Source organism: Pseudopipra pipra, chromosome W, assembly GCF_036250125.1.
Source record: "Pseudopipra pipra isolate bDixPip1 chromosome W, bDixPip1.hap1, whole genome shotgun sequence".
In the NCBI taxonomy this organism is placed as follows: Eukaryota; Metazoa; Chordata; class Aves; order Passeriformes; family Pipridae; genus Pseudopipra; species Pseudopipra pipra.
In genome coordinates, this window is record NC_087580.1 from 11717645 (window position 1) to 11737150 (window position 19506).

General features: G+C 54.2%; 1 protein-coding gene across 1 annotated transcript; it reads left to right on the top strand.

Annotated features, from left to right (window-relative positions):
- Positions 1-11163: 11163 nt before the first annotated feature.
- Positions 11164-15858, top strand: LOC135406045 (zinc finger protein 501-like). The gene is made up of 3 exons (XM_064640574.1): positions 11164-11698; positions 14110-14185; positions 14374-15858. Exons 2-3 carry the CDS (start codon positions 14137-14139, stop codon positions 15429-15431), a joined length of 1107 nt encoding a protein of 368 aa, XP_064496644.1. The 5' UTR covers positions 11164-11698; positions 14110-14136; the 3' UTR covers positions 15432-15858.
- Positions 15859-19506: the final 3648 nt, after the last annotated feature.

Here is a 19506-nt window from a genome sequence, read left to right on the forward strand (position 1 = left end):
TCCAGATTGAAGGGTGTGCCTGAATTATCTTTAGGGAGGAGACCTTTTTTGGTGGGTGACAGGCAATGTGCCTGTGGCTCCCTTTTTCTGTCTGGGGTTTTTTCCCTTTCTTTTTGTCAGAGGCTTTAGAAAAGGTGTTTTGTCAAGAGAATAATATTCATTTATAGCCATGTGAACCGTTTCTATCCTGCACCAGTGAAGGCAGTCATCTAAATACCCAGACCCATGGCCTTGGAAATAAAACAAGGAGAAAATATGGAGTGTTTGTTTGAGACCAGATAAACTGAATGGAGTTCAGTAACAAGGTAAGGCAATTGCTGTTGTTTCACAGAGACATTTTTTGTCTGCTGGACCTGAGGGGAGCAGCAAAAGCTAAAAGCCTTGCTCTGTGTCTTTGTGAACACACTGTGGGTGAGTTCAAAGGAGCATTCAGAGGTTGTGTGGTGTGAGCCTTTTTCCCTCAGATCAAAACAAGGAGTAATTAATGCTAAATCCAGCAGGTGGCTTTCAGGTCATAACTTGGTCCAGTTTGTCCAACTGTGTCCAAACAGGTGAGGGAAATCTGGAACTTTAGAAGGGTTAGTTTTTTACCTCCTTAGCAGGATACCCAGGGGTGCACCAAGTGCCTGCCAGTGAGGAGCACAAGAGACCAGGAGACAGTGACAATATTGTTCTAATGTTGATCTCACTGGAGCACAGAGTGAGATCACACCCGAGTTATGTTTCTTTAATTAGTGATTGGGAATAAAGAGGAAATCACAGAGTTGATGACACTTTAGGATTTATTTCACACTCTTAGCAATAAGGTATTTTCCAGCTGGACTTTGTTCCATGGTATATTGCAAATTTCTATCTCAAGTTAACAGTTTACTTCTTCCCAAAGAAATTCTCAGCAGCTAACACCCTTCCATCATCTGGCTCTTTCCCTGATGGCTTGAGCTTGTTGCTCCTTTGGGTAAATACCCATTTGACACAATGCACTGGGCAGCTTCTGCCAAGTGCCACTGAATCTCACTTCTTCCCTTGCCTTGAGGTAGCTGTGCTTTAAGAATCTGGCTGTTCAGGTGCCCTGAAATGTCTGTTGTATTTCAGTGTGAAGAAACTTAATGATGTGCTGTTTGGCACACATGAAAAATTCCCTGCCCAGAGAGCCATGGAAATGTAGGTGCTGCTCAGTGATGCCCCTGGACTGGGACAGGCACTGCTGAGGATGTTTTCCTTCCCCTCTCTGATTCCATCCCCACTGTTTTGCACAGACTCCTTGGGGTCAGATTTTGCACTGTGCAGTTTGATAAGTTAGTGCAGATGTGTGTTTGCAGGCATGTTCTTCTTCTGTATTCCTGGATGAAATTCAGTAAACTGATACCTGGTTTGAGCTTTTTTTTCCTCCTATAGTACTCTTTTTATTTATTTCTCCAGAACAGCTGGAGAAAATGAAGGTACACTTAGCCCCAGTTCACTTGCTGCTGTAATCTCTTCACCTCTTTTTCTTTTCCCCTCCCCCAAACTGATGGGTAACTGTGAAACCCAAGGTCAGGAATGTGGTTGGAATTCCAGGCCCCAGTCTGGGGGAGGGGACACTTTCAGCCCCCGGGGGAAGAAGCCACTGCTTTGTTTATCAACAGGCAAAGGACAGCCCAGGATTTCTGGCTCTCCAAGCAGCAGCACTGGCAGGGAAGAGCTGCTGGCTTGGATGGAAGAGGGTTGAGAGAAAAGTAGTGATGGCTCCCAGGGGGAGAGGAAAAACGTGTTATTTGGGGTGTAAAGGGGGGGATGACAAGCTAACAAGGCAGTGGAAGCCACGGGAACAGGAAAAGGAGGGATTAGAGGAGACAGATCAGGACAGGAGAGACCCTCATGTTTCAGCCCCTGAATATCAAATCTTAGGAGAGAATGAAAGAAAGCAGAAATGAAGCTCACCTGTCCTTGGGTGAGTTCCCAAATGGATCAGCTGTCATATTTTAAGGAGGGAACTTAACACAGAAAAGTGACCCCATCAAATGACACATGGACAGGGATTCCTTATGGGTGATTTTTATATGAGAGAACACGTACACATGCAAAGATTTGAAAGCATTTTGGAATAAAAACTATTGGAAAAGATCCATTTTGGGTATAAATCTATAAATAGACACTTGGAGAGATATCAGCACAAACAATACATTTGCATTTTCATGTTTTGCTCCTGTGCACATGTAAATCAGTTTGTAGGACCTGTATTTTGAGTTCATACAGTGATACAGAGAACTATACATAAAGACATCATATTGAAGTTCTGATTTGATCCCCAAATCTCTGTTTATCAATCTGTTACTTAAAGATGCTCTAATGCAGTACCCTGCATTAGTACCTCTCATTTTAAAATGTGTTAACAACAGATTTTTTTTCCCCTGATGTTTCTACAGAGTACTTATATTTTACTCTTCATTTCAGAGCTCTTTAATCCAGTGCTCACAAGCCAATCTACATCTTGATGACAGAATTCCCATTTAACAATACAGGCAGCATAATGCTACTGGTAATTAAGCTTTTACTGCCTGCTTTTCTACAGTGGTCTGAGCTGTAGTTTTGCTCTGGTGGTTCCAATTCCTAAACTTAACTGTATTTATACCATGTTTGTAGGCAGCAGGCCCAGTCTTCACATAACATTAAATACATAACACTGGAATCTCTGCTGTTAACAGACACAAACATGTCTATTGAACCTGTATACTTTGGAATTTGGTTCTGTTGCTGTATTTACTTGCTAAAATGCTTTGAAACAGATCTGGAGAGGGCATTTGTGTTTCCATTTGTGAGTGGCATTACTGCATTTTGAGGGTGTGCACTGATTAGTTTTGATCTGAAAGACTGCCATGTGCATCATGTCAGGGCTCCAGTCACCAAAGATTTTGTAAGGGTTGAGCTGCATTCTAAGAAATTATTGTCTTTCCAGTGCTGTTTTGTTTTTTTTTTTCCTGGCCAGAAAAAGCCTGTGTCTGTTTTTGCTGGTAGGGGCAGGAACACTTTGAACCTGGAAAATAAGTATGGCCTCTTAGTGGTAATTTTAAGGCAAGGTAGTAGCTTCTGAGAGAAAAAATGCATTCCTAATTCATTACTGACTCTTTCAACACAGAGTTCTGGGAGTGTGTTTCAGCGCAAACAGTGTCTCTAAAGCTGAGTGTGGTCATTGTGCTGGAAGAAGTTTCATCAGGGACCTTTCACGTGACAGAAGAACAACTCTGAGCTGGCTCTGAGCGGGGGTTGCTGGAACCGGGCTGGGTGATGTTTATGCAGGCGTGCCCACAGGGCTGGGGGTTTAATGCCCTTGCAGTTCAGCAAAACTTGCTTTACAAAAGAACTAAACCCCCAAACACTGCAGAGGTCTGGGCACCCTCCCAGATTTACTAATGCAGAGCCAGGACAGCGCAGCCCTTGGCTCATTAAAATGAGGCTGAGTTAGTGCACTCTGATCCCTGCACACTCACAGAGGAAATGGAGCAGTTCTGGAGCTTTGATTTCTCTTTCTTATGTCTAAATACACACATCTAAAGGTCCAAATATTGGCACAGGGTGTAGATATAATATATATATGTTAGGATGCAGCTCTAATCTGTACAGGAGCACACGGAGCTGTATTTGCTCCCAGTTTCACCCAGGATGTTAAGGAATGGATTTGAGGGCTCCTTTTGTTAGGAATGTCTGGTGGTTTTTTTCCTAGCTAAGTAGAGAAGGAGGCTTTCAATTTTTAAATAGTTAATTATATAATTTTTATGGTTTTATATATCATATTATATATACACACCTATTCATATACGAGTGTATACACTCTCCTGTGTCCCTTCTGTGTTCTGTGCTATGGAGTGACGATATTTTTGTTCTAAGCTAATTCACTGCTGCTGTTTTGGGTACAACTAATGTCAAGCAGCAAAGCTGTAACATGCCAGAAACAGGCTACAGTGTGTTGAAGACACAGCTTATGTTTGATTGTGTAAATACAGAGAGTTAGTTGGGTTTATCTGAGAGCCTGGCAGAAGGAGAGAGGAGCAGCACAAACTGTTTTCAGTAACTGTGCTGTTCAGACACCTGATAAGATGGAGAGTGCTTTGGAACTACTGATGTGCTTTGAATAAGAAAAGAATAATCAGGTCCATTGGCACTGGCTTATCAGGAAGGAAGTAAAATGCCAGCACTTTTACATTAGAAAAAGAAATGTTTTAGACACTTTGGGCCATTTTTGCATTGACATTAAATAGCAGGTGCTTTTGAGTGTGCTGTAATGAGTGGAAGGATTTATTACCCTGACAGAATGACAGGTGAATGTGTTCAGAGAGGAGTCCTCAGCAGCAATAACAACTCTTTGGATAAGTGGCCACATCTATTCCTGCTTTTGGTAGAGATTCAGGAATTCTCTCCTTTCTTTCTCCTGAAGTGCAGTGGCTCACTAAGTATGGGCAGTTTTTCAGAGTGTCACACACTTGTGCATTTTGTAATATCCTGGCAGCATGTTTGATATTGGCTGTGTAACAGGCTGTTCATAAAATAATGCTGGATCATTGACTGGTGTGTCCTCTGCCTTCAGTCCCTGGGTATTTTCATGTTCCAAAAAGAAAATATCTCAGCCTGTGCTGGGAAGGGAAGGTGTGATTCACCATTAACTTACCCCAGCAGGCATGAAACATGCTCAGATGCACTATTGTCTTCTCAAAGTTTACTGATTTTTGGTTTTGTACCTGTTCAAAATTAATTTCTAGGTTCTTTCACATGCTTACAATTAATTTGGGGAGATTCAAATTCGATCAATGACAGTGCACGAACACATTTGATTGATTTTGGATTCTAATTGATTCCTGTCAATGAGATCCCTGTGACACTCTGAAATCAATGATATGTGAGTCAACCAAGGCACCCCTGTTCTGTACATTAGGCAGCAGTTGGGAATTTAGGAACTAAATGTTCACAAGCCATAAATGGAGAAAATGTTTAGATTTCAATAGCCCTTTGTTTGGCATTTATTCACCCAAATATGTTTCTTGGGAAAGTTAGTTTTGCAAAGGGCAGGCTTTCAGTGAAAGAAAGGTCATTGATTTAAGGTTTATTACATTTTAGCTAAAAACAACAGGCTCCATTTGGGTGTAAAATAATTTAAGTATTTCCTGCAGGCAACCTTCATGCTTTAGAGCTGTTGCTCAAAGGTTTCATTCTTCTATGAAGGTGTCAACTGTAAATATAAAAACGCATCACTGAAAATGTAATGGTTCAAAGATTCTAACTGAAATAAAAATTCCTGCCTGGGAAAGCACTATAATCAAAATAAAGTGCTCTTAACTTTTTTTTTTTCCTGTGGAGGCCGCACTTGAAAAGAGTGCTTCAAGGCAGCAGGGTTGGTAGGGAATGCCAATTGTTATTCATTTATTCATCTACTCTCCCCCACAGATGATGATAGTCCAGCTTTGGAATCAGCAACACACTTCATTCACTAATACAAGGCAATATGTGAGCTGCTGCTGCTTCCAAAATGCAGTATCCTGGCATTTCAGTCAACTTTATAATCTGGCAAAAACCCACTTGGCAATATTAAAATCTAGTTCTGAAAAACTTTTCTTTTTGAAAGCCTTTTATGTTTTTTTGTATCTTTTTAGCATATATTCAATTTCTTGGGAGCAGTGGCCAGGATGTTCACTTGATGGATGACTGGGGGGGGGAGTCTCCCCTCACCCCCGGCTTTTTTTTTCCTCCCCTTTAATTTTAAAAAGAGGTGTGATAACTGTGCATTAGGTAATGCTGGAACAGGAATCCTGCAGATGCAGCTGTTTGACAACATTAAGGTGGGGGGATTGTACCATTGTTAGGGAAGTTAGCAGAGATTTTCCAAGCTGAGAAGGACAGCCTGCTGCCAAGCTCTGGCATCTGTCTTAAGAAACCTTTTGCTTCAAGGATGCCCTGAGGAAAATGATGACTGGATGCTTTTCTGAAGGCACAAAGGGCCTGTTTTCTCTTCCACAGCATTCAGAATGGGACTCCTTGTTCCAGCCTGCCTGCTCAGGGTTTTGTGGTGCTGGGTTAGGGTTTTCATGGGGTTTTTCTCCTGGGATAAAGTTGTGTACAGTGAATATTGATTATTCATCCCATGTCTTGGTCACTGTCTGCATCTTGAATTTGACCCAGAGTCTGGGTAAATGAGGAATGCATTGAAACAAAGTCAAGGATCCTTCAGTGACTTGTTTTTGTGAGTTCAATCTTCTGAGACCTCTGATGAGTCTGGCAGGGCAGTGCCTGTGTGCAGAGGGGCAGGGAACAGAGTCCCAGCACAGCAGCAGTGCCAGGGAGCAGCAGCATTTGGCCTGTTGAGAGCTGCTCTTTTTCTCCTGCCCCCCTCCCCTTCTGGGCCTGGGTGAGGCCTCAGTGCTCTGGGCCTTGGTCCCTGGGCTGGGCTGGGTCAGTCCTGTGGCCATGGCACTGCTGCCATGAGCTGGGCTCCACTGCACTCTTTCCACCACACAAGGGGCTCCATTTGCTCAGGCACAGCCTGAAGCCTCAGCTCTTCTTCTCCAGGGCTCTCAAGAAGAAGGCCAAGGCCCAGACTCTCCAGAGGGTCCTTGCCTTGCTGGTTTCTCCCTGGAGTCCGTGTGCTGCCCTCAGGGTCCCCCTGTGGGGGTTGAGGGGCTGAGGCTGCTCCAGCTGGTGCTGGTGGTGGCCAGTGCCCCTGGAGATGGCAAATGGGGCCTGAGGAGCCCGGGGCCGATTCTCTGCTGCTGTGCTGGGGAGCGGGGCTGGCCCTGGGGCTGCAGGAGCTGCCTGAGCTGCTGATGTGCTGAGCATTGCAGACCCAGAGGGCCTGTCCCTGAGCTCCATGGCCTCCGTGTCCTGCTGCAGGGCCAGCCCTGAGTGTGCTGCTCTGCTGGGCTGGGGCAGGAGATGTGGGGAGCAGGGAGGGGCTGGACTGGGCAGTGCCAGGGAGGGGAAAACCCCAGTGTTGAGCTGAAGTGTGTGAGTGGGCAGGGTGGGGGCTCTGCAGGGCTGAGGGGCCTCCAGCCCCTGGCAGTGGCAGCAGGAGCCAGGCAGACACTGCCCCTGCTGCCAGGAACTGGGGGTGTGTGCAAGGGGAGGACTCGTGTCCCTGCACAGCCCTGGGGGTGTGAGCAGGGCAGGAGCCCAGCTCAGCTCTGGAGCCCTGTCAGAGCCCTGACAGCTCTGGGGTGACTCCAGGAACAGCCTTCACTGGCCCAGGGACATTCATCTCCCCAGCCTCACACACATCCCCTGCAAATGGCCCTGTCTCCTCCATCACCCTCCTCTGCCTTTCTGGCCTGGCCCTTTCATTTCACACCAGCAAAGCAGCCTGGGCACCATCTCACCTGGGCACTCAGGGGGCTTCTGTGAGCAGGAGGGGCAGATTTCTCTAGAAGGTGCACTTGTCCCCTGTCCCATGGCACAGGGCACAGCTCAGAGGATGAATACACTCCCAGGCACACACATCCTGGAGAGCTTTTTCAAGACAAAAATAGGGAGAGGAAGAACAAAAGAGGCAAAATTAGAGAGATGAAAGGTGCCCCAAAAATCAGGAGCTTCCTCTGAGCCATGTTTCCATAACTGAATAATTGGTGGGATATTTAGTTTGATAAGTAGCTGCAAAAAACCTATTCATGTACATAGTGAAAGAATCAGCTTAATATATATAGAAGGTGTTGTCAATGAGAAAAACTGGAGAAAAATTGTTGAAATTAAAAAAAAAAAAAAAGGTCTGACAATGCTGGCCAGGAAGCCTTCAGCAATTCCCAAGAGTTCCGTTCTCTAGAGGTTTCAAGTGTCTCCTAAATTCCACACTCCTGGCTTCAGGCAGAGCAGTCCCAGAGCTGGCCACTGCCCAGAGACGCCCTGGGGCAGCTCCAGTGCCCAAGTGGGACAAGTGGCCCAGGGTGTGTGGGAGCCCTTTGGAGCAGGAGCTGGTGGGCAGGAAGGGCCCAGCTGGGGAGGGGCAGGGAGGAGGGAAGGGCCCGGCTGAGGAGGGGCAGGGAGGAGGGAAGGGCCCAGCTGAGGAGGTTCCTGTCCAGCCCACAGCACACCGGGTCCCTCGGGGCCCAGCTGAGGAGGTTCCTGTCCAGCCCACAGCACACCGGGTCCCTCGGGGCCCAGCTGAGGAGGTTCCTGTCCAGCCCACAGCACACCGGGTCCCTCGGGGCCCAGCTGAGGAGGTTCCTGTCCAGCCCACAGCACACCGGGTCCCTCGGGGCCCAGCTGAGGAGGTTCCTGTCCAGCCCACAGCACACCGGGTCCCTCGGGGCCCAGCTGAGGAGGTTCCTGTCCAGCCCACAGCACACCGGGTCCCTCGGGGCCCAGCTGAGGAGGTTCCTGTCCAGCCCACAGCACACCGGGTCCCTCGGGGCTGCGCTGCCGGGGCCGTGCCCGGCACTGACTGCGGAACCTCCCGGGGTGCCCCGCGCGAGGCGGGGGCGGGGCGGAGGGCGGGCAGGGGGCGTGGCCGCGCGCTGATTGGCTGCGGCGGGGGTGTGTCCATGCGAAGCGCGCGAAGGGCGCCATCTTTGGCGCGGGGGGATTCGGGGGCGGCCCCGGGCAAAGCTGCGCTCGGGTGTGTGAGCTGGGGGGGTCTGCGGGGGGAGCGGGTCTGGGGATCCCCTCGGGGGCTGCGGGGAGCGCGGGCGAGGGTGGAAAGGCTGGAGGGCTCGGGAGGGCTTAGCTGAGGAGTTCAGGGGTTCCCGAGGAGATTTTGAGGGGTCCCTGAGGGGGTTCGGTGTCCTGAGGGGACTGGGGGGGGGGGGGGGAGGTTGAAGGTCCCTGAAGGGGTTTGGGAGTCCCTGAAGGAGTTTTGGTTTCTGAGGGGATTGGGGGGGTCCCAGGTGGGCTTGGGGGATCTCTGAGGGGGTTTGGGGGTCCTGGGTGGGTTTTGTACGGACCTTTGCAGCAGTTTTTGTGGTCTCTAGATGGTTCCAGACGGCTTTGAGGCTCCCTTAGAGGGACTGGGGGGGTCCCTGAATGGGCTTGGGGGGTCCCAGGTGTGTTTTGCGGGTCACTGAGAGGGTTTAGGGACTCCGGGGGGGGGATGAGGTCTCTTAGGGGAGTTGGGGGGTCCTTGAGGAGGTTTCGATGGGTCCTGGGGTGCATTTCTGAGGGGATTTCAGGGGTTTGAGGGGATTTTGTGGAGTCCCCTAAAGCCCAGCAGTGCGTTCAGAGGGTCCCCCAGGCCCCAGGGGAGGGGTACTAGTGATGCCCCCCAAAATCGGAGGGGGGATATATACTACATCCGGGTAAGGGGATTCCAGTGCCCCCAGTATATCCCAATAACCTCCCAGTGACCCTCAGTATAGCCCAGTAACCCCCCAGTGACCGCCCAGTGTATCCCAGTGAGCACCCAGTAACCCCCAGTATGGCCCAGTAACCTCCCAGTGTCCCCCCGTGTGTCCTGGTAATCTCCCAGTAACTCCCCAGTTCTCTGCCAGTGCCCCCCAGTGTGCCCCAGTTCACCTCCAGTCCCTCCCAGTGTCCCTCAGTAACGCCCCAGTCCCTCCCAGTGCCCCCTGGTTCCCCCCAGTGTGTCCCAGTATCCCCCAGTAATCCCCCAGTGCCCCCAAAGCTCCCTGACTGTCCCCAGTGTGTCCCCAGATGCCCTTGGCCTTTCTGTGAGCGTGGTGGGGAGGGGGGATGAGTTTGGTGTCAGAGGGTCCAGGGGGCCGCCTGGGGTTAGATGGAGGGGTGGGGACATCAGGGGTGGGGTTTGGGGACAGTGGGTGGGGTATGGGGACAGTGGGTGGGGTATGGGGACAGTGGAATTAGGGGGAATTATGGCCATGGAGAGGCCCTGGGGACATTGGAGACACCAGGGGGGTCGCAGGGTGTTAAGGGGGGAATTAGGGACACCAAGAAAGTCTTGGGAACCCCAGGGGGGTCTCAGGACTCACCTGCTCTTGGTGCTGCCCCTCCTCTTTCCCCCTAGACATCATTAACCCCCCCAATGTCTCCCAGCCCCCATTTTCCTTTGAATCCCCTCCCCCTACAAATCCCTTGGACCTCCCAAGACCCCTTTTAACTCCCCTAAATGCACCCAAAGCACCCCAAACCCCCCAAATTCTAATCCAACCCCCCCACGTCCCCCCAAATTTCCCCCAGCCCCCCTTCAAATCCCTTCCAGCCCCCCCCAAAGAGGGATCACCCAGCAGCAGGAGCACAGTGGCTGTACTGGGGGCACTGGGCTGTACTGGGAGGGCACTGAGAGGGGCTCAGGTGTCCCACAACAATGTGGCCCAGCTCCAGGAGAGATCTGGGGAGCAGTGAGGAGGTACTGGTCTGTACTGGTCTGTCCTGGTTTGTACCCCCAATCCCCAAAGCCCCTCCCCAGCTCCCCCAGGACCCTCCCGCACCCCAAATCCCCCCAGGCCCCCCCAGGCCCCTGACTTGTTCCTGCTGCCCCTTGAGCATCTGCAGCTGCTGCAGAACCAGGCATTTCATCAGCAAATGTGCAGGTGACCCCAAGCTGGGGTGTGTTGATGTGCTGGAAGGCAGGAGGGCTCTGCAGAGGGACCTGGCCCAGCTGGATCCATGGGCTGATTGCAAGGGGATGAGGTTCCAGCAGGCCAAGGGCCGGGTCCTGCCCTTTGGCCACAAGAAGCCCCGTCAGCCCCCCGGGCTGGGGCCAGAGTGGCTGGAGAGCAGGCAGGCAGAAAGGGAGCTGGGAGTGGGGATGGACAGGAAGCTGAACAGGAGGCAGAGTGTGGCCAGGGGGCCAAGAGGGCCAATGGAGTGAGGAAGTGTGGCCAATGTGTGAGGAAGAGTGTGGCAGCAGGAGCAGGGAAGGGATTGTTGGGCTGGAGTGAGCGCTGGTGAGGCCACCCCTGGAGTGCTGTGTCCAGCTCTGGGCCCCTGAGTTGAGGAAGGCCCTGGAGGGGCTGGAGCAGGTCCAGAGAAGAGCAGCGAGGCTGGGGAAGGGAGTGGAGCACAAGTGGTGTGAGGAGAGGCTGAGGGAGCTGGGGGTGCTGAGGCTGGAGAAGAGGAGGCTCAGGGGAGACCTCCTGACTGTCTGCAAGTCCCTGCCAGGAGGTTGGAGCCAGGTGGGGGTGGGGCTGTTGTGCCAGGAAGCAGCAGTAGGACAAGAGGGCTGGGTCTGGAGCTGTGCCAGGGGAGGTTTAGGTTGGGTATTGGGAAGCAATTTTTTGCTGACAGGGTAATCAGGCCTTGGAATGGGCTGGGCAGGGAGGGGGTGGAGTCAGCGTCCCTGGAGGTGTTGAAGGTGAGAGTGGATGTGGCCTCAGTGCCATGGTCTGGGAAGCACAGCAGGGTTGGATCCAGGGCTGGACTTGATGATCTCGGAGGTCTTTTCCAACGTGGCTGATTCTGTGATTCTCTGATTGCCATTCCTGTGGCAGCACATGCTTGAGGCTCCATCCCCAGGGTGAGAGAGATGTCTGTCCATATCTATCTCCAAGGTTAGTCTGTAAATGTGTGGTGTTAGCAAAGCAGGCTGAGTTGTGGGCTGGTTGTAGAAGGAGAAAGAAGCCCCCAGCCCAGTGCAAGCAGGCAGCCCTCAGCTTGCACATGATGTCCCCTCCCTGCAGGTTCCTGTCCTTGAGCCCAGGCCCTGAGGTGAGGCTGAGAATAAGTGCAAGGCAGAGGTGCTGCTGAGGAAGGAGAGCCCCGTGGTGGGGAAGGCACAAAGCTGTGTTTGCCCATCCCCGAGCAGGTGCTGTGTCCATCCCCTGTGTGCCAGGTGAGCTGGGGCTTTGCTGCAGAGCTGCGGGCGCTGATTTGAGCGGCTGCAAGTGCTGAGATGGTGGGCACCCAGGAACACCAACTGTGCCTGGCCACGGAGCCTGCAAGGAGGAGCAGAGACAGCCCTGGCTGGGGGGGGGGCCAGGTTGTCCCTGTGCCTTCCCCTGCAGGCCCTGGCTGTCCCTGCTGGGCCCCTGTCCATCCCCATCAGGTCCCTGCCCGTCCCCCCGGGCTGAGCTCCCCCCAGGAAGTGCCGTGGAGCTGAAGCTGCTGCCATCCCCCCCCTGCAGCCGCTGCCCCAGGCAAGGGAGCAGCAAAGGCAGGGCCCGGAGCAGAGGCAGCAGCAGGGGAGCCCTGGGGGGGCTGGGAAGCTCTTGTGTGGGGCAGGAAAGAGGTGCTGGGCACGAGGCCGGGGCTGTGCTGAGCAGGCCCAGCCCTCACATCCCCCCAGCCAACGCCGGCTGCCCGGGGGGCTTGGGAGGGACCCCCAGCCCGTGTGCCCCACACTGAGCTGGCAGAGAGAGAGCCAAGGGACAGGGATGTGGGCAGGGCCACGGGGGAGGGACAGGCAGGGCCATTGCAGGGCCACGGTGAGGGCACAGCCTGTGGCAGCAGAGCTGCCCAGGGCCGGGGGCAGCCGGGGCTGTTGGGACCAGCCAGTGCTGGGGCCGAGCAGAGCACGAGGCCTCTTGCAGAGCCCTGGAGCAGCCTCCCACTTACCAGCCCTGCCCTGGTGGGGTGACACTGTCCCCTCCCTACAGGACACTCCCCCAAAAAACTTCGTGGGGGCCTTTTGTGTGTATTCCTGGTTGGTGATTCCTGCTGAGGACCTGAGGGAGCCTCTGCAATCCCATCCATGGGACACAGTCTCCTCTGCAGAGCTTGACTCCCTGCAGACTTTGCAGGGAAATCTGTGCTGGCAGCCTGAGTATGTCAAGACCCCCCACGCTCCCCCCCAGGATATTTGGGACGAGTTCCCCCTTCCTGGGCACCCGTGGGATGGGGGGCGATTGTTCTCCTGCTGTTGCTGTTGCTGCTCCACCCCTGTCCCGGCCCTTCCTGCCGCTGTGGGGTGAGCGGAGCGGCCACGATGGGAAAGGGGGGAGAGGAGCGAAAAGAGCGGGTGGGACCCCCAAAGGGAGCGCGAGGGGCGGTGGGTCACCCCCAAAGGGAGCTGGGGGAGCGGGGTTTGGGGGGCCGATGGGGAAGGGGTGGGAGAGGGGGGCTGAGGGGAGGGGAGGGAGCGGGACTGGGGTTGCCGTGGGGGTGCCTCGGTGTCCCCGTGCCTTGATCCCTGGAGAGTAGGGGAGGCTGGAGAGAGGGGGGAGCTGTGAGAGCCCCGAGAGCTGGAGAGGGGGGAGCTCGGGCCCCCTGTGCCGAGCCAGCGTTCAGGGCCCTGCTGTTGGTGCCAAATTGCCCCTGGTCAGGCTGAGCCCAGAGCCCGCCCACGTGTCAGGGGGCCCGATCCGCTCCCTGCTCTCGTTGCCCTGGGGCAGCCTCTGGTGTCCCCCCGCCCGTGGGGCTGTTTGGGTGCCTGGGGCACAGCCGGCCCTTGTGCAGGGCTGTGCCCTTGGGGGCTGTTGGGGGTGGGTGGGAGGTGGTTTTTGGGGGCCGGGCTGGGTTGGGGTCAGAGCCCTGGTGGTGGGTGGGGGATGCAGGTCCCCCCACGATGGGGGTTGGTGTTGCTGGGTCAGGCCCCGCCGGCTCCATTGTCAGCCCGGTGCTGATGGGGGGGACACAGCGGGTTTGGGGCCCCCCAGGAGTGCTGGGGGTGGGTGTGGAGCCCGGGAGCTGCCGAGTGTGGAGGGCGGAGCGGGGAGATGCCGGAGCTGGGGGACCCCCGGCAGCCTGGAGGGGGGAGCACGGAGAGGGAGGAGCCCCGGGACCCTCAGGAGCCTGAAACGGGGGGTGTGGAGAAGGGGAAACCTGGACAGTGGGGACCCCTGGGATCCCTGGGACAACAGAGTGGAGAACCTGGAGAGGGGGAATGTCTGGGAACGTGACCCCTCGAAGGCGAGAGTCAGAGGAGAAGGGACCCTTGGGACCCCCAACACTGCCAGCATCCCTAAGGGGGACCCCCAGCATCCCAGACAGGGCAGACCCTCCAACCCCAGAGGGGAGAGACCAGAGAGGGGGAACTTCTGGGAGAGATTTTTTTTGACTAATCTTCATATTTTTGGAGTATATTTCATCTGAATCTCAAGTTTTTGCAGTTTGAGGGTGTGGGGCTCTTCTTGCTATTTCTGAGGGGGTTTTTGCCTGAATCTGGGTGGTTTGGGTTTTTCTGGGCTGAATCTTGGTGTTTGGGAGGTTTTTATGGTCACAGGATGCCCGGTGAGTTCTAGAGATGGACTTGGGCAGGAGGAACCCCCAAGGCAACGTGCTCAGCCCTTGTTTCCCCCCCATCAGGATTTGTCCTTCCCAAAGCTTGGGCAGATGAAGGAGGCTGCGAGGAAGAGGAAGATGCCTTGGGCCCCCCAGGCAGGTGAGGAGGCAGTCAGTGTCCCTTTGGGCGGGTGTTGTGCTGGCTCTGTCAGCCGAGCATGGCCCCGGCTGCAGGACAACCCCGCTGGCGCCGCCGTCCTGCCGGGGCCGGAGTTGGGGGGATGTCCTTGGCCTTCCCTGTGGGCCGGAGGCAAATCCCCTCCCTGTCCTTGTTGCTTCCTGCCCCAGGCCCCGAGCTGAGGACGGAGAGCCCGGAGGACAAATCCCCCCGGCAGAGCCTGGTGGGAGAGGCCGTTTTGAAGGGCTCCCCAGCCCAGGAAGGCAGCGGGGAGGAAAAGGGCCGGAGATCCCCCCGCAGGAGGGGCTCCAAAGCCAGCCCAGGGGGCTCTGAGGAGGAAAGAGCCAGCCTGTGCCGGGAAGGCGGCCGGAGCTTGAGCCAGAGCTCTGACCTGGTGGTCCCTGAGCAGCCTCCCAGCAGGGAGAAGCCCTTCAGGTGCTTGGAATGTGGGAAGAGCTTCAGGAAGAGCACCCAACTCCTCACCCACCAGCACATCCACAGTGGGGAACGGCCCTACACATGTAGGGAATGTGGGAAGAGCTTCAGGCAGAGCTCCAACCTGATCCAACACCAGCGCATCCACACTGGGGAACGGCCCTACACATGTGGGGAGTGTGGGAAGAGCTTCAGGGACAGCTCCACCCTGATCCAACACCAGCGCATCCACACTGGGGAACGGCCCTACACGTGTGGGGAGTGTGGGAAGAGGTTTCAGCGCAGTGGGAATCTCCTCAGGCATGAGCAGACACACACGGATGAGAGGCCCTTCCGCTGCACCGACTGCGGGAAGGGCTTTAAGCGGAACTCCCACCTCATCACCCACCAGCGGACACACACGGATGAGAGGCCCTTCCACTGCACCGACTGCGGGAAGGGCTTCAACCAGAACTCCACCCTCGTCACCCACCGGCGCATCCACAGCAGGGAGAGGCCCTATAGCTCCAGCCCCCGCACCCACCATCTTATCCACACTGGGGAACGACCCTACAGGTGCTCGGAATGTGGGAAGAGGTTTAAGACCAGCTCCAATCTCCTCCTGCATGAGCGAACGCACACGGATGAGAGGCCCTTCCGCTGCACCGACTGTGGGAAGGGCTTTAAGCGGAACTCCCACCTCATCACCCACCGGCGCATCCACAGCGGGGAGAGGCCCTACAAGTGTGGGGAGTGTGGGAAGAGCTTCACCCAGAGCGGTACCTTGACCTCACACCAACGGACCCACCAGTAAGGGGAACCCTACGAGTGCCCCGACTGCGGGAAGAGCTTCGGCCGCTGCTTCCACCCCGAATGAACCCCCTGATGGGGAGGCAACCCCTGGAGTCCAGTGACTGTCAGTCCATCCCTTTCGACCACAAAGGGCCAGTCCCCTTTCCCAGGGGCAGCTTCTTCCAACAGAACCCTTCTTGGGGGGTGTGTGGAGATTCCTGCCATGGCTGGGGACCCCCAAAGGTCACTGCTGGAGGTTGAGAGCAGAGATCTCCCCACCAGCGTTGGTCTGGGGGAGTTCCATCCATCTCTAATTAAGAATTATTGCTTTTGTGCCAGCTTGAGTAGAATGGCTTCAACAATTGCTTTAGTGTAGAGCACTGTCCTGTCTTATCCTGTACTCCTGGTAGTTTTAGTGTTTGTATTGTGCAGTAAATAATTCTGATGAAGATCTTCTGTCTGATCATTTGTAACCCTAAATAAGTTCATTTCTATCAATAGTTCTGATTTGCCATCATTAAAAGCTGGGGGACAAAAGTGGTTCAGTCACAGCTCTGTAATTCCTCTAAACTGAAACTGTTGGTATGATGCAAGGCTGAGATTGGATCCAGCAGCCCCCAGCACCCCACAGGAAGTTGGGAGCTCCGGGGGGCCACCCCCCTTTGCCAACCCCCCTGTGCCCAAAGACCCCCATGGGACCGTTGGACCCACCAGCCCACCTTCCCTTTTCCACCCTTCTCCCTGTTCCTTCCACTTTCCCATTGTCCCCTCAATCCCCGTTTTCCTCCCGACCAGTTTTGGGCTCCCAACCCCCACTTTTTACCCCCTTTCCTTTGGTTGTTGAAGGATAAAATGAGGCTGCACACACAGAGTTCCATTTCAGGACTTGTTTGCCGACACTTTTCTGTGTCCCCTTTTATTCCTCTTCTCTCGTGAGCAGCACTCAGTGTTTGTCTTTTAGTCCATCAGAATTCCCAGCATGGCCCCAAAGCAGTGCCCTGATCCCACACATTCCCCTCCCCTCACGTGCTGGCTGTTCAGCCACCAGAGAAAAACACAGGCTGGTCATGGAGGCTGGTTCAAGAGCATTTGCACTTGGAGAAACAACCTTCTGTCTCTCCAAGCACTCAGCCAAGGTCCATCCTCCCTTTGCATTCCCATGAACTCAGGGCAGGTGCAGAGTGACTCCTCTTGGTCCCACCTCTGCCCCTGTTCTGTTTGGACACGCAGAGTTCACGGCCAAGAGGGCCAGGACCCGGGCTCCTTGTCTTGGGGCTTGTCCCATGTGCTTCCAGAGGACTTGGAATATTGAAACCAGGCAGATTCTGAACCCCTGCTCCTGGTGCTGCCACAGTGCCCATACACTGGCCCTGCAGGCATGGCCTGCACTGACTGGCCAGTGCAGCAGGAGCCGTGGCTGCGGCAGCTGCCGGGATTGCTGCAGAGATGATCCAAGCAATCAGCCCTCCCCTGAGGATTTCTGCATTTCACAGTTTCCTTCATTCACTGTGTCCTGCATCATCCTCCCAGCTTCTGCTTCCCTGGGAGCCCCAGTTTGGCTCTTCTGCCCACGGGAATTATTAATGATAAATGGAGGGTAGGCACGTTTTGATCTGTGATACAACTAAAATAACAAGGATTACTTACAGGGGTGTTACAGGGCCCCTCGCCTCTCCGGTGCCACACGCAGAGCCCAGTGCCAGGGCTTGGTTACAGGGATTCAGGGAGAGGTCCCAGGTTGGACTCGATGATCTTGGAGCTCTTTTGCAACCTTCCTGATTCTGGGATTCTTTTCCCGTTGGAGCTGCAGCACGTTGGCTTTCCCAGGGCAGCTTCCTTTAGGACAGCCTTGCTGAGAGCTTTGCAGCTGATGGCACAGGGATCTGTGAGGAACAGCCCAGAGCAGCTGCTGCCTTAGGTGGGGGTGGGCGAGGGGAAGCCCTCCTGTGTCGGCCCAGGCTGTTGCAGGCAGGCAGTGCTGGGGAGGAACACACTGCAGCCTGGCCCCAGGGAGTGACCTCTGGGAGATGAGACTTTTGGGGAGAAATTGTTCCCTGGGAGGGAGGTGAGGCCCTGGGCCAGGTTGCCCAGAGAAGCTGTGGCTGCCCCACCGTGGGAAGTGTCCAAGGCCGGGTTGGATGGGGTTGGAGCCAGCTGGTGTGGTGGAAGGTGTCCCTGCCCAGGTGTTCTGATCCCATTAGGGAGAGATGCCTCAGCCCGGATTAAGGTGTAAATGAGACCATTTGCCCAAAACAGGCGGATTTTATTTAATGCAGATTTTATTTAACACAGATTTTATTTAACAATAAATGTGAGTTAAAGAGATAGGTAGAGGGAATGGGTACTTAAATGGAAACTACAGGAAATCTTCCTAATCTTATGTCTTGTCTTGTTTCTAATTCCTATAGTCTAACTGTAAACATCTATCTATGTGCCCTATAAATATAGTAATTATTATAATATGTAAATATAGTATATCTATCTTATGTAACTCTATCTTCGAAGTAAATCTACAATAGTCTATCTAAATATTATAACTACATGTTATAATAATTATTAATTAAATAACTTAATTATCTAACTAGCCTAATTAATTAATTAAAGTAGTTAATTGACTTAAGGCATATTTTGTTTGTTTGGCAAAAATCGTGTATGTTGTTATCCTGCAGGGAGTTTCTGGGAGCAAAATGTCCTGTCTTGTTCATTCCCTGCAGGAGCAGTCAGGCATTGGAGTCAGTGTCTCAGGTGGGTGGTGGTGTCAGTGTCTGTGCTGGAAGCACTGCAGAGGTGTCCGGGCCCGCCTGGCGCTGGAGCGGGGCCTAATCCTGGGGCTGTCCCGCCGTGCAGGAGCGGAACAGCCTGCGCAGAGCCCCGAGTGCCCGCCTTTAGCGGGAGAGACGTTTGGTGGGGACAGGCAGCTGCCTGCTGAGGGCCTGGGCCTCCAGCTGGGGAGGCGAGGGGCTGGGGGGGCAGCAGGGGCTGCGTGGGGCAGGGACCTGGCTTGTCAAAGGCAGGAGAAGCTTCAGTCCCTCTGGGGGACAGGGCTTCCAGCTGGGGAGGTGAGGCGCAGAGCGGCACTTGTGTGCACGGGGCGGGTGCCCGGCGCTCAGCCCATGCCTGGCGAGGGACGGGCACTGGGAGCCCCTCTGCTGCAAGAATTCTCAGCCTGTCTTCTGTGCCTTGTCCTTCCTTGGGACAGCTCCAGCACGCTCAATTCTTCCCACTCATCCTCCTCCGGGAGCAAGGGCTTGACCCCAAGCTGGGGACGCTCATGTGTTCCCAGTCCGCCAGTGCCAGCTCTCTGTCCCTGTCATCTTCCCATCGGGACAGCCAGGAGGGTGTGTAGTCTTCCCAGTCGGACACTTTTTGGTAGCTCTTCACGCTATGGGACAGCTCTTCCTCGCCGTATTCTTCCCAGTCAGACACTTCTTGGCCTCTACTCTCTTCTCCTTGGGACTGCTCCTGCTTCTGGATCCCTTTCCCCACCCACAACGTGGGGGAGCCCAGTTCTAGTTCCATCTCCATCTGAAGAACCATTCCGACGTCTTGAGGGATGGGGAAAGGGAACTCCAGGGGTTTCTTCAGGGGTTTCAGGCCCCGCGCCTGGAGGGGAGAGGTGCCCTCCCCTCCCCCCAGCACCCACGTGGCCCCATGGCTGGTACAGAGACAGCACACTGGCGTGGAGAGGAGGCAAGAGGGAGTTTATTGTTGGGGATGTTACATTTATAGGGTTAGGGAGAATCACAGGTTAACCCATTAGAAGTCTCAAGGGGCTTACAGGAACACCCAATCACAGGAAGGGGTTGACAAGGTCCAATGAAACACCTCAGGACACCTTCCCAGGACATTCCTGCATGGGAGATAACAGTTGCTGTGGGGGGTGTTGGGAAGAAGAAACACGTGTTTGCAAAGAGACCACAAAGAGCCAGTTTAAGACATGTTTAAACAAGTTTCTCATCAGATTTAGTGCTACACCTGCTCGATGTTTTCTTCCCAGTCAGACACTTCTTGGTAGCTCTTCACTTCTCCTTGGGGCTCCTCTTCCTCGCTGTATTCTTCCCAGTCAGACAATTCCTGGTAGCTCTTGACTTCTCCAG